At 40.8% G+C, this 15,600-nt stretch overlaps 1 protein-coding gene across 2 annotated transcripts in view; it reads left to right on the forward strand.

Annotated features, from left to right (window-relative positions):
• The window catches only part of FAM214A (family with sequence similarity 214 member A), a 168,711-nt gene that overhangs the window by 103,761 nt on the left and 49,350 nt on the right, over positions 1-15,600 (forward strand). For both annotated transcript variants that reach the window (XM_029575110.1, XM_029575109.1), the window contains exon 4: positions 722-847. In XM_029575110.1, coding sequence (XP_029430970.1) covers positions 722-847 — 126 coding nt within the window. The remainder of the gene's footprint in view (positions 1-721; positions 848-15,600) is intronic.

A 15,600-nucleotide genomic window follows, 5' to 3' on the forward strand; every position in this document is an offset into this window, starting at 1 on the left:
TGTCTAAATACATACGTAATGTATATCTGCCTGGCCATTGCTGTCATACCTCAACCAGGTACATAATAATAATCAAAATAATCCATGGATTATCTGTATCCTACCAGAAGGGCTAGGGTATGGATAGTCTGTTGATTGTTTTATTTATGAAGTTCTGTAAGTATTGAATTTGTTTCTTATGCATATTTGCATGTAATTTGCCTCAAACTATATTGTGAGGATTGCGAACAACAAATGTTAATAAATTCAAACAGTTCACCGCTGATTTTATTTATTATACTATCAACTTATATAAAACTAGAAAATAACAGATAATTATGTGTAAGTGTAAAATTGAACTAGCCAAGTATTTTTAGTACAATTGTCGTATTACTAGTTCTGTGGAAAGAGGCTAGTGGGGAAAGGATTTGCCTGCTCAAATGGTATTATAAATCAAGCAATTGCAATATTTTGAATTATATCTTATTCATATATTTGAAAACACATTTGTCTTATGTGGTTTTATTTCTGTGCTGACATTTTAAACTTCTACTTTATAGATGCTGTCCAGTATATTCTGTGGTGATATGTTTCTTTGGTTCTGTTATTGCTTATTGAATCCAATCTTCCTGCAGAATATTTAGAAATCTTAAGATTTTATATTTGTAAAGAAAATGTATTAACAGTAGTAGATCTTGCACATGAAGCCTAAAGTTTCTTCTGGTGTTTTTTCCATTTTTAGAAGTGGAGATAGATTTATTGAAGAGAAGACCCTATTATTGGCAATCCGCTCATTTGTTTTCTTTTCTCAATTAAGCGCTTGGTTGAGCGTTTCTCATGGTTCCGTGCCACGTAACATTCTTTATAGGTAAGCCTGAAATGTAGACTTTTTTTTACATGGATAACCCAGCTTTATATGGATATATTCTAAGATTTTGCCTTATTCTTTTATTTAGTGCTAGAGAATGCATACTGGTAATGCAACTGTGTCACTGTTAACCATTTAGTCTTAATCAGTATTGCTCATTAGCACAAATTACTTTATCACAGAAAGTATGGTTAGGGGTTAAAAGAAAAACAGTTTAGGTAGTATGGATAAAATGTTGCAGCTGCTTGCATTGTGTACATGGGAAGCCATGGTTTGATTGTTAGGGATGTGCTTTCATTTTGTCATTTTTTTATTAAAATAAATAAATCTCAATTTACATTTTCTTTTTTTGTGTGTGCACTAGTTGGAATCCGTGCATGCTATTTTAGTTAGTGTGCATAAAATTGAATTTGTGCCACTCAAAATGATACTTTAGTTTTGTTAACAATTTTCTTGTTAAAATTTAAGAAAACAGAAGGAAATATGAAATGAAATGAAAATTAAATGAAACATAACATTTTTGCCATGCACACCCTTATGAAACTTGGTGCCGGAACTCCTGGGATGGCGATTCATGTTTCCCTTCTACTGACTGTATGAATTGGAGCAAGGAAGCTGTGTTTCATTTTAATAGTAATTTAAAAAAAACCAAAAAAAAAGTTCTCCCACTAGAAATGTTCATGCAGTCTACAGACTACAAATGAGCTGTCATGCCATCCAGTAAGATAGCTGCTGTTTATTCAGATATTAAATTGCAGTGTATGATTACCAGCCTATATAAATGTTTTGTCGATAGAATCCTTGAGATCTATGACAAGGAACGAAGGGCTTATAATGTAGACCAAGAGTCCCTTTATAGATGGACTTAGATATGATAGAAGAGTAGTTAGCTGGCAGGGGAAGGAATCAACAAGGGGCTCTAACATGGTGATGGTACTTAGATGTAGCAGGAGGAATATGAGGCATTAGGTGAGGTCCATTTGTATCCATTCCAATCAATTTGATTGCAGGACCTGCGGACAAGGAGAGGAAGGAGTTCTTTTAATTGGGGCAATGTTGGTCAAGTTAAGATTTTTCTTTGACTATTATGAATACATTTACAAACAAGTGATGAATTGGCTTACTTGAGATTTTTGGGTTTGTACTATTTTACAGGTGATGTTTGAGGACTTGGAGGGTTGGGGCATTCTTTGTTTTATTTTGTGTGGGCAATGGGTTGCTGTAAGTCAAGGGTTGGACTCAGTGGCAGAGGGTTCCCCTATTTCAATTGTCTAGGGTCAGGAGGTCATGGGAGGGTGCAGCCAACAGAGGCAGGTTGGAGGGGATGAAAGGAGTTGTTGCTCCTGAACATGTCAGATATTCTTTCAAGACTAGGATGTGAGGGTGGTGATAAAATGTGACTTGGTAAATGCAAAGTCTGTTAACCACAAAGAATATTTATTGTGTGACATTGACGGATAAAGGGCTTGGTATATTGTTTGTAACTAAAACTTAGTTATGGGATAAGGATGGGATGGCATTGGGCTTATGTCCACTGGGTTATTGTGCTATGACCCAATTAAGGGCAGGAGTTGTTGTGGTTTTCTTTACAGTTCTTGGTGGAAATTGTTTAGCCTTCAGCAATGCAGATATTATTGATTAGGTCTGCTATATTATTAAACAACTTTATATTAATTTATAGGTAAATTGTTAGACATTTTGAATATAATGATGTTTCCATATGTGATAGTTTTAGGGGATTTTAATTTTCTTGTTTCTTCCTCATCAGGGGCAGTAGCGAATTTATAATTAGTATGCATAATATGAGTTTGATACAAATAGTAAACATGTTAACACATATTAAGGGGGCATTTTTATTTAATTTTTGTTCCATCTGATGTAAATGAGCTGCCTATTATGGTACCTCACCTGATGGACCTTGGTCAGAAACATAGAAACATAGAAATGACGGCAAAAGAAGACCAAACGGCCCATCCAGTCTGCCCAGCAAGCTTCACACATTTTTTCTCATACTTATCTGTTTCTCTTAGCTCTTTGGTTCTATTTCCCTTCCACCCCCACCATTAATGTAGAGAGCAGTGATGGAGCTGCATCCAAGTGAAATATCTAGCTTGATTAGTTAGGGGTAGTAGGGGTAGTAACCGCCGCAATAAGCAAGCTACACCCATGCTTATTTGTTTTACCCAGAATATGTTATTCAGCCCTTATTGGTTGTTTTTCTTCTCCCCTGCCGTTGAAGCAGGGAGCTATGCTGGATATGCGTGTAGTATCAGTTTTTCTTCTCCCCTGCCGTTGAAGCAGAGAGCTATGCTGGATATGCGTGAAGTATCAGTTTTTCTTCTCCCCTGCCGTTGAAGCAGAGAGTTATGCTGGATATGCGTGAAGTATCAGTTTTTCTTCTCCCCTGCCGTTAAAGCAGAGAGCTATGCTGGAAATGCATTGAAAGTGAAGTATAAGGCTTATTTGGTTTGGGGTAGTAACCGCCGTAACAAGCCAGCTACTCCCCGCTTTGTGAGTGCGAATCCTTTTTTCTTCTCCCCTGCCGTTGAAGCAGAGAGCTATGCTGGATATGCGTGAAGTATCAGTTTTTCTTCTCCCCTGCCGTTGAAGCAGAGAGCTATGCTGGATATGCGTGAAGTATCAGATTTTCTTCTCCCCTGCCGTTGAAGCAGAGAGCTATGCTGGATATGCATTGAAAGTGAAGTATCAGGCTTATTTGGTTTGGGGTAGTAACCGCCGTAACAAGCCAGCTACTCCCCGCTTTGTGAGTGCGAATCCTTTTTTCCACATTTCCTCCTGCTGTTGTAGCTTAGAGCGATGTTGGAGTCGCAGTAACCATGTGTATGTTTATTGAATAAGGGTATTATCTCCAGGCAGTAGCCGTCATTCTGGCGAGCCACCCACTCTTTATTGATGGCCTCTTGATTTTATGGATCCACAGTGTTTATCCCACGCCCCTTTGAAGTCCTTCACAGTTCTGGTCTTCACCACTTCCTCCGGAAGGGCATTCCAGGCATCCACCACCCTCTCCGTGAAGAAATACTTCCTGACATTGGTTCTGAATCTTCCTCCCTGGAGCTTCAAATCGTGACCCCTGGTTCTGTTGATTTTTTTCCTACGGAAAAGGTTTGTCGTTGTCTTTGGATCATTAAAACCTTTCAAGTATCTGAAAGTCTGTATCATATCACCTCTGCTCCTCCTTTCCTCCAGGGTGTACATATTTAGATTCTTCAATCTCTCCTCATAAGTCATTTGATGAAGACCTTCCACCTTTTTGGTCGCCCTTCTCTGGACCGCCTCCATCTTGTCTCTGTCTCTTCGGAGATACGGTCTCCAGAACTGAACACAATACTCCAGGTGAGGTCTCACCAAGAACCTGTACAAGGGGATAATCACTTCCCTTTTCTTACTCTATATTCCTCTCTCTATGCAGCCCAGAATTCTTCTGGCTTTAGCTATCGCCTTGTCACATTGTTTCACCGACTTCAGATCATTAGACACCATCACCCCAAGGTCTCTCTCCTGCTCCGTGCACATCAGCCTTTCTCCCCCCATCGAATACAGTTCATTCGGATTTCCACTCCCCATATGCATGACTCTGCACTTCTTGGCATTGAATGTCAGCTGCCATATCTTCGACCACTCTTCCATCTTCCTTAAATCCCGTCTCATTCTCTCCACTCCTTCCGGCATGTCCACTCTGTTGCAGATCTTAGTGTCATCCGCAAAAAGACATACCTTACCTTCTATCCCTTCCGCAATGTCGCTCACAAAGATATTGAAAAGGACCGGTCCCAACACCGATCCCTGCGGTACACCGCTTAAAACCGCTCTCTCTTCAGAGAGAGTTCCATTTACCATCACACATTGTCTTCTGTCCGTCAACCAGTTTGCAATCCAGGCCACCACCTCGGCACTCACTCCTAAGCTTCTCATTTTATTCACCAGTCTCCTGTGCGGGACAGTGTCAAAAGCTTTGCTGAAGTCCAAGTAGATGACATCGAGTGCTCTTCCTTGATCCAATTCCTTGGTTACCCAGTCAAAAAAGTCAATCAGATTTGTCTGACAGGATCTTCCAATGGTGAATCCATGCTGCCTCTGGTCCAGCAATTCTCCCGACTGTAGATAGTTCACTATTCTCTCTTTCAACAGTGACTCCATTACTTTTCCCACCACCGAAGTGAGGCTAACCGGTCTGTAGTTACCAGCCTCTTCTCTGTTCCCACTCTTGTGAAGCGGGACCACCACCACTCTCCTCCAATCATTCGGCACCACTCCCGTTTCTAGGGATCTATTGAACAGGTCACACAGCGGGACCCGCCAGCACATCTCTGAGCTCCCTCAGTATTCTGGGATGAACTTCATCAGGCCCCATGGCTTTGTCCACTTTCAGTTTCATCAGCTCTTCCCATACATTTTCTACTGTAAATGGAGTTACATCTACTCCATTCCCCTCCAGTTTCTTGTTAACTAGTGACGGTCCTTCTCCAGGGTCCTCTTTAGTGAACACAGAACTGAAGTATTCATTTAATATTTCTGCCATTTCTTCATCTCTCTCCACACATTGTTCCTTTCCACCTTTCAATTTCACTATGCCACTTTGAACTTTTCTCTTTTCACTGATGTATCTGAAAAATGTATCTGAAAAGTTGTCAGACCATCTTGTTTCTTTTTATTTAATACTGGGAGGCATTAGACCTTGGGTGAACGAGAGTGTCACCTCCAGATTGGTTAGAGATTTTAGGTCTGTGGATCTGGGGGATTTTACCATGGGTCTGGAAGTTTTGCAAGGTAAACTCTGCTCTGCTTTTGGAAGTTTAGATCCTTTCTTGAAATGCAGAGGTATTGCACCCTTATAAGTTTGTTCTGCTAAAGAGGAAGACCATTAAACAGGGGAATAGTGCACTTTGGATCTGAAAAAGCAGGTTCAATGAGCAGAGAAGGTATGGGTCGGAACACAGACCGATGTAGATAGGATTAAATAGAGGAGACAAGCAAATTGTTATAAGGCAGCAATTCATGAGGTATAAAGGTTTTATAGAAAGTGCTTGCAGGTGTCAGTCTCTTGGCCCAGAAGATCTTTAATATTGCAAAGGACTTATTTTTGGCTGTTTGGACCAAGAGTGGTGGTGGAGTGGAACCCAGGGTAGATTCTCCAGCTCTTTTTTTTTTTAAAGAGAAAGTTGTGGATATTGGTAGGGATTTGAAAGGAGAGAGGGGGAGCAGGTGATGAGGAAATCCAGAGTTGATTTTATGACTGTCTTCTCAGTTTAGAAGTTTTAATATCAAGGACACTATTTCTTTGATAAAATTTAGTTCTACAACATTTATTTTATTTATTTAAGGCTTTTATATACAGACTTTCTTGATACAAATCAAATCAACTCGGTTTACATCGAACTAAGCGGTTAACCGAAACAATTAACAAGAGGCAGAACTTGATGAAGCATAAAGTTACATTATAACAAGGGCGCAAAAACTGGGGATAGGAAAATAAAGAGGGGAGAACAGAGATAGTATACTATATACAGGTAAAGGTGTGGGAGGGAGGCAGAGGAGCCAGCCTCATAATGACGTATTTATGTGTCTTTGACCCTTGTCCATTTGTGTAACTTCACTTCTCAGAGAAGGCAATAGTAAAATGAGTTCAGTCGCTTGTGAATGATTCTTGAAGTTAGTGTTTCTGGTATAATTGGAAACAGCAACAGTTTGACCTGTTTTGAAGAAAGCTTCTTTAGATCCATTAGAGTTTGAAAATTAATATTCAGTGTCACAATTGCCATACATGAAACTTACTGAGAAAGCAGCATTGTGTTAGTTTCACGAGTTTGTGGATGATAATATCTTAAGTGAAGGTCAGTCAGTAACATAAGAACATGCCATACTGGGTCAGACCAAGGGTTCATCAAGCCCAGCATCCTGTTTCCAACAGTGGCCAATCCAGGCCATATGAGCCTGGCAATTACCCAAAAACTAAGTCTGTTCCATGTTACCGTTGCTAGTAATAGCGATGGTTATTATCTAAGTCAACTTTATTAATAGCAGGTAATGGACTTCTCCTCCAAGAACTTATCCAATCCTTTTTTAAACACAGCTATACTAACTGCGCTAACCACATCTTCTGGCAACAAATTCCAGAGTTTAATTGTGCGTTGAGTGAAAAAGAACTTTCTCCGATTAGTTTTAAATGTGCCACATGCTAGCTTCATGGAGTGCCCCCTAATCTTTCTATTATCCGAAAGAGTAAAAAACTGATTCACATCTACCCGTTCTAGACCTCTCATGATTATAAACACCTCTGTCATATCCCCCCTCAGCCGTCTCTTCTCCAAGCTGAAAAGTCCTAACCTCTTTAGTCTTTCCTCATAGGGGAGCTGTTCCATTCCCTTTATCATTTTGGTCGCCCTTCTCTGTACCTTTTCCATCGCAATTATATCTTTTTTGAGATGCGGCGACCAGAATTGTACACCATATTCAAGGTGCGGTCTCACCATGGAGCGATACAGAGGCATTATGACATTTTCCGTTTTATTCACCATTCCCTTTCTAATAATTCCCAATATTTTGTTTGCTTTTTTAACTGCCGCAGCACACTGAACCGACGATTTCAATGTGTTATCCACTATGATGCCTAGATCTCTTTCTTGGGTAGTAGCACCTAATATGGAACCTAACATTGTGTAACTATAGCATGGGTTATTTTTCCCTATATGCATCACCTTGCACTTATCCACATTAAATTTCATCTGCCATTTTGATGCCCAATTTTCCAGCCTCACAAGGTCTTCCTGCAATTTATCACAATCTGCTTGTGATTTAACTACTCTGAACAATTTTGTATCATCTGCAAGTTTGATTACCTCACCTGTCGTATTACTTTCCAGATCATTTATAAATATATTGAAAAGTAAGGGTCCCAGTACAGATCCCTGAGGCACTCCACTGCCCACACTCTTCCACTGAGAAAATTGTCCATTTAATCCCACACTCTGTTTCCTGTCTTTTAGCCAGTTTGTAATCCACGAAAGGACATCGCCACCTATCCCATGACTTTTTATTTTTCCTAGAAGCCTCTCATGAGGAACTTTGTCAAATGCCTTCTGAAAATCCAAGTACACTACATCTACAGGTTCACCTTTATCCACATGTTTATTAACTCCTTCAAAAAAGTGAAGCAGATTTGTGAGGCAAGACTTGCCTTGGGTAAAGCCATGCTGACTTTGTTCCATTAAATCATGTCTTTCTATTTGTTCTGTGATTTTGATGTTTAGAATACTTTCCACTATTTTTCCTGGCACTGAATTCAGGCTAACCGGTCTGTAGTTTCCCGGATCGCCCCTGGAGCCCTTTTTAAATATGGGGGTTACATTAGCTATCCTCCAGTCTTCAGGTACAATGGATGATTTTAATGACAGTTTACAAATTTTTACTAATAGGTCTGAAATTTCATTGTTTAGTTCCTTCAGAACTCTGGGGTGTATACCATCCAGTCCAGGTGATTTACTACTCTTAAGTTTGTCAATCAGGTCTACCACATCTTCTAGGTTCACCGTGATTTGGTTCAGTCCATCTGAATCATTACCCATGAAAACCTTCTCCAGTACGGGTACCTCCCCAACATCCTCTTCAGTAAACACCGAAGAAAAGAAATCATTTAATCTTTCCAAGATGGCCTTATCTTCTCTAAGTGCCCCTTTAACCTCTCGATCATCTAACGGTCCAACTGACTCCCTCACAGGCTTTCTGCTTCTGATGTATTTAAAAACATTTTTACTGTGAGTTTTTGCCTCTACGGCCAACTTCTTTTCAAAAGTCTCTTTAGCCGGTCTTATCAATGTCTTACATTTAACTTGCCAATGTTTATGCATTATCCTATTTTCTTCTGTTGGATCCTTCTTCCAATTTTTGAATGAAGATCTTTTGGTTAAAATAGCTTCTTTCACCTCCCCTTTTAACCATGCTGGTAATCGTTTTGCCTTCTTTCCACCTTTCTTAATGTGTAGAATACATCTGGATTGTGCTTCTAAGATGGTATTTTTTAACAATGACCATGCCTCTTGTACACTTTTTTTTTTACTTTTGTAGCTGCTCCTTTCAGTTTTTTTCTAACTATTTTTCTCATTTTATCAAAGTTTCCCTTTTGAAAGTTTAGCACGAGAGCCATGGATTTGCTTACTGTCCCCCTTCCAGTCATTAAATCAAATTTGATCATATTATGACCACTGTTGCCAAGCGGCCCCACCACAGTTACCTCTCTCACCAAATCCTGGTCTCCACTGAGAATTAGATCTAAAATTGCTCCCTCTCGTTGGTTCCTGAACCAATTGCTCCATAAAGCTATCATTTATTCCATCCAGGAACTTTATCTCTCTAGCGTGTCCCGATGATACATTTACCCAGTTAATATTGGGGTAATTGAAGTCTTCCATTATTACCGCACTACCAATTTGGTTAGCTTCCCTAATTTCTCTTAGCATTTCACTGTCAGTCTCACCATCTTGACCAGGTGAACGGTAGTATACTCCTATCACTATAGTCTTCCCCGACACAAGGGATTTCTACCCATAAAGATTCAATAGTGCATTTAGTCTCGTGCAGGATGTTTATCCTGTTGGACTCTATGCCATCCCAGACATAAAGCACCACACCGCCTCCCGGGTGCTCCTCTGTCATTGCGATATAATTTGTACCCCGGTATAGTACTGTCCCATTGGTTGTCCTCCTTCCACCATGTCTCTGAGATGCCAATTAAGTCTGTCATCATTCACTGCTATACATTCTAATTCTCCCATCTTACTTCTTAGACTTCTGGCATTAGCATACAAACATTTCAAAGTTTGTTTTTTGTTTGTATTTTCATTCTGCTTTTTAATTGATAGGGATAAGTTAGAATTTTTTAGCTCAGGTGAGTTTTTAGTTACAGGCACTTGGACTACCTTTCTTATTATTGGAACCTCACTGTCGGGATGCCCTAATTCTAATGCATCATTAGTATCCTTTGAAGATACCCTCTCCGAACCATGCACTGCTGACTGACTGTTGGCTTTCCCCTTTGTTCTAGTTTAAAAGCTGCTCTATCTCCTTTTTAAAGGTTAGCACCAGCAGTCTGGTTCCACCCTGGTTAAGGTGGAGCCCATCCCTTCGGAAGAGACTCCCCCCTTCCCCAAAAGGTTCCCCAGTTCCTAACAAAACTGAATCCCTCTTCCTTGCACCATCGTCTCATCCACGCATTGAGACTCCGGAGCTCTGCCTGCCTCTGGTGACCTGCGCGTGGAACAGGGAGCATTTCAGAGAATGCTACCCTGGAGGTTCTGGATTTAGGTTTTCTACCTAAGAGCCTAAATTTGGCTTCCAGAACCTCACTCCCACATTTTCCTATGTCGTTGGTGACCACATGTACCATGACAGCCAGCTCCTCCCCAGCACTGTCTAAAATCCTATCTAGGTGATGCGTGAGGTCCACCACCTTCGCACCAGGTAGGCATGTTGCCAGGCAATCCTCACGCCCACCAGCCACCATTCCTAATAATCAAATCACCAACTATGACGGCCGACCTAACCCTTCCCTCCTGGGCAGTAGGCCTTGGGGAGATATCCTCGGTACGTTAGAACAGTGCATCACCTGGAGAGCAGGTCCTTGCTACAGGATCCTTTCCTGCTACACCAGGTTGATGCTCTCCAATCATGAGACCTTCTTCCTCCAAGGCAGCACCAGGGCTGCTAGTCTGAAGTTGGGACCTGGCTACTATGTCCCTGAAGGTCTCATCTATATACCTCTCTGTCTGCCTCAGCTACTCTAGGTCTGCCAGTCTAGCCTCCAGAGATCGTACTCGTACTCTGAGAGTCAGGAGCTCTTTGTTTCAAATGCACACGTACAATTTCTCACCGGTGGGTAAAAAAATCATACATGTGCCACTCGATGCAAAAGACTGGGAAGCCCCCCTCTTGCTGCTGGACTGCTGCCTTCATCTCAATTTTGATCAGTTCCTAGTTAAGTTTTAGGTTGCTATGGGAGTAGGAATGTGTCTAACGTCCTTTAAATGTATTAGTGAATTAGCTATATATCTGGTAGTGGCCTACAGGGGTCTGATCAAACTCTCAAAGTTTTTTTGTTGGGTTTTTTTTTTTTTTTTGTAAAAGTGGCACCTGCCTATAAATTAAAGCTTGAGCTAGGGGTGGGTGGGCAAGGGGTGGGAGGGTTGGGAAATACAAACAGTCTAACTTCAGTAGTAGTGTGATTCAAAACAAATCACACTACCTCAACACCTTTCCAAGGTGAGTAACTGAACTGAACTTTTCAACCTTTTTACTTAGGTATACACTGCTCCTAGCTTATTTCTAGCTTCTGGCTACTTTTTTTTTTTTTTTGGGGGGGGGGGGGTTGTGTGTTTTTGTATTTTGTTTTGTTTTTAAGTACAAACACTCAGTTCTGCTTACTAGCTGCCTTACAGACTTTAAAAAATAAACACACTACCTACTGCTTACTAGCTGCCTTATTGACTGACTATTTAAAAATACAAACAGTCTAACTTGTTTATTCACTGCCTTTCTGACTATTAAAAGCACAAACACACTAAATAATATTCCCAAATAGTTAACTTTGCCCCAATACTTTTAAAAAAGACAATGTCCCAAGCAAAAACTTACTGATTCCTTTCAGCCACCAGCAAGGTGATCCTCTCCTCTCTGTGCTCCCACTGGAATGTGGGTTACTGAGCTCTTCCCTTGAATAGTACAGAAATAGTATTAAGATCTATTGTGGATGATTTATGGAAAGGAATGGACAAGAGTACAGATTCACTATTAGTACTGTCAGATCTAAATGCACCATTTACCATGCTGTTTTGTTGCAATATTCGTCATCTAAAGCAGTGGTTCTCAACTTTTTTTTGGCCGGGTCACACCCGACAGATGGTTCTCACATGCGTGACACACTGAACATGTGACCGTCACAGGGCTAAATGTAAACATACATTCTGCATCCACAGAAACCTCCTTGACCCCCAACAATGAATGCAGAGCAGAACTAGGGCATTACCCATACAACTCACCACACAAAAAAGATATTCTGGTTCTGATGACACTTCAGTAAAAGCAAAACAAACTCCCTTTACTACCAGGAACAATAGCCTTCCTTATGAAAAGGCAATAATTTACCACTAATGCATGTCTTATTGAGAAAACACAGCAAAGATTGATACAAATGCCTACATGCTAGTAAAATATCTTACCTTGGTCACACACTCAGAACTGACCTTCACCAAGTATAGAAAGTCCGCAAATTATAAATATGGAGACAGAAACTGGAATGGAAAACCAAAAAAAGTCACTCTGCATTAGGTGCCAACCTGGAGAAATATAGCACACAGTCCCAGGATCTGCAATAATGCACACAACTAATCCACACAAAGTTATACCTGTATTATGGAACACACTCAAACAGTAACAACCCTACCTATGAAAGGCAACACTACAAATATTAAACCAGGCACTAAACACTAAAACACCTCGTATTAGGAAAACAGAATAAGCCAAGCTGCTATAGATCCCCACACAGAAATAATAAAATAATAAAACTATACTACTAAATATTACAAAACAGCTGATGACAGAATAACGTCCAACAATTAAAAACTCATAAAAATTATCGGAATATCAATAAAATATTTCAAAACAGCAGACATATCACATAATACTCAATAATTAAAATGGCAATCAATCAAGAAAAATAAACTTAAAATGACACCTTTAGTTACCCTCTCCAGCAACTCTCCTACTCCTTTCCCTTGAAAGCACATGCCAGGAGCAGCAGCGGCTGCTGAAGCTCTGTCCTCATAGTCCTCTTCTTTAGGGCCCACAACAAGTCACTCACAACCCCCCCCCCAATTAAACCCTATGACCAGTCTGTCTCTCATACACACACCCCCCAGTCACCTCCCTGAGCAGTCTCTGTCTCTCACATACACCCCTGTCACCTCCCTGCCCAGCCTCTGTCTCTCACACACACTTTGCTTAGAGTCCCAATGCAGTGTTCCCCTTTAATTTCGCAGTGGCAGATTTCCCAGTGCTGCCGCTGCCTTCTCAGCCACATTGAAGCAGCAACTTTATTTTAGAAAAATATGCCACAGCACTTAAGCCTTTCTTCTGGCTACTGGCTCCTGTGGCCCCCCATCTGCCTGCTTTTACGGCCGCTGGGAGCGCCAATTGCCCCATCTGTAACCAGCTGGCTGAGTGCCACTTTTACCTTAATTGCGGCTCTGCCGCGCTCACTGTTGCATGGGGGGATAATCCCCGGAGCATCAGGCCTCTTCGTGCTTGTGACTCACTGCCGCGGTTCCCTGCCATTTTGGAAGTGGGATATCCTGGCGCGGCTGGCCTCCTCTTTGTTGCTCACCGCTGTGTTTAATTTCAGCACTTCCAGCCTGTGGTGGCCTTGCTTTGACGAGGTCAGGCTTCTTCGGTGCCACAGGCCTTGGCACTGCTACTCCTCCCAGCCCCCTCCCCCTTCCTGCTCCACCTGCCAATCAGAGACTTCCTCCCTTCTTCCTACTCCCACTGGGGAGGAAGAAGGGAGGAGGCTTCTGATTGGCCTGTGAGGGCAGGAAGAAGAGAGAAGGCTTCCAATTGGCCTGCGGGGCCAGGAAGAAGGAAGGTTTCTCCTTGGCCTGCAGGGGCAGAAAAAAGGTAAAGGGAAGTATAACTGGGGCTGTGGGACACCGGGAGCCGTGACACACCAGCTGGTGCTAGGCGTCACATTGGTGTGTCGCAATACACTGGTTGAGAAGCGCTGATCTAAAGGTATAGGGGCGGTAGTGCTAACATGATTTGACTCTTAGCTGAGAGACTTCAAAATGTGATACAGGTTGAGGGGTTGGAGTCATCAAAATTGTACCCTCTGCCAACTGGTGTCCTCCAGGGGGCCCTGCTTTCTCCATTATTATTCAATACCTGAAACTGCTGACTGCTATTATTTCCGCATGTTTCCTATCAGATATTTGGAGATCATGTCCCATTTGGGTAAATTGAGAAATTAACAATTGAGTAAATTGAGGGATTGTGAACAGGCTGTTGAAGAGTAGATGACCAAAAATAGGTTAAAGTTGGATACTCTAAAAACAGAGACCTTGTAGGCTTGGGGAATAGATTGGAGGCTTTCTCAACCTTCTGCGATATGGGGGAAGATAGTATAGTATAGTAGTGATTGTGCGAAGAGTTTGGAAATGAAATTAGATAATGAGTTAACATTTGCTCATCATATTGCTAGAATAAGATAGGTCTTTAATTTTTAAGACAATTGAAAAGGATTGGCAAGCTTTTTGACTTGACATAATTTGAGGATTTTGTATGTCGTCATGCCTTGCCTTGAATATTTTAATTCCCCATTTCTGGGATTATCTGTACAAAGTATTAATAGGCTTCAGGGAATTCAGAATTCTGCAGCAAGGTTGATAATAAGAGGTGGTATTGGGTTCCTGTTTCTCCTATATATTGGAAATTATATTAGTTACCTGTTGCTTAGTGGATTGCTTTTAAAGTTTTGGTTTTGGCTTTTAAAGCACAAAATGAAATTAGTCCATTTGGCGAGATAGCTAATATATATCAACCAGGTTACCCCTTTATGCTCTCAGTCAATGGGCTGTTTAGTGATATGAACCGTGTCTCAGATCAACCATGTTAGGGCCTGGACTACGGTTTTTTCTTGTTTTATTCTACAGAATTGGAATATATTATCTGGTTTATGACAGGTAGTTGATTTAAAAGAATTTTGGAGAGACTTAAAAAAAAAAATATCCTTGTGGTAGAGAGTGAAGAAAGGAGTCATTAGGTCACCAGCATTGTTTAAGAGGGATTGTTATCTTAATTGTCTTAATTAATATATTGTATAATTATTGTAGTTTATGTGTATGTGATATTATGTGAATGTTATGTTGTAACTTGTTCTGGGTATTTTTGGTAGGATGGATAAATTATTGAAAGAATTAATTAATTAATTAATTAATTAATAGTGCAGGGCATTTGTGGAGCGTCCTAAGGAACTGACCATCAAATGGGACTGCAAAAGCAATCAGGGAGCTAAACGTGCAATTTTTAGTGGCAGGGAATGTGTAGGATTCTGGATTTCTTCTCCAATATCGTGCATAGGCCTATGCTTTTGGGAAGAAATGTTTTGTAAATCTTTCTGAATTGGAAACAGATATATATTCTGTGTTTTATTTTTCTTCACCTGCTTCTGGTATACCCTGTAAAGATAATTGAAAGGCAATAGAAAAGGGTTGAAATCAAGGTGAGAATATAGCTTCATGTTGGTGGTGGGAGGAGGAGGTAAAGTTGAGCTAGTCCTGGTTTTACCCCATTGCATGTATGGAGCTGTAGTTTTGCCTTTCTTATGAAACTCAGAGAAATAAGAAATACATTGCCATGCATGCAGTGGGAAACTGGCATAGCCTGTCCCCTGGACATGGAATTATATGGTCATGTTACTCAATGAGCCTCTTGTGTATAACCTAATCAATTATATGTAACTATATTCATCCCAATTACACTATACTGGTTTTTACACTGTTGATAAAAGGATGCTAAGGAGTACAACAGCTTCTACTTTTTATAACTTGAATGTGCAAGAACAATGATGGCAAATACATTTAATATAGAAGTATTGTATTTAATATAAATTTATCAATGTTGGCTTAATGGCAGTAACAATGTCCTACTTCAGGGCCAGTAAGGCCCAGATGTGTTGCAGAAAAGAGGGA

Source organism: Rhinatrema bivittatum, chromosome 13, assembly GCF_901001135.1.
Source record: "Rhinatrema bivittatum chromosome 13, aRhiBiv1.1, whole genome shotgun sequence".
NCBI classification, from domain to species: Eukaryota; Metazoa; Chordata; class Amphibia; order Gymnophiona; family Rhinatrematidae; genus Rhinatrema; species Rhinatrema bivittatum.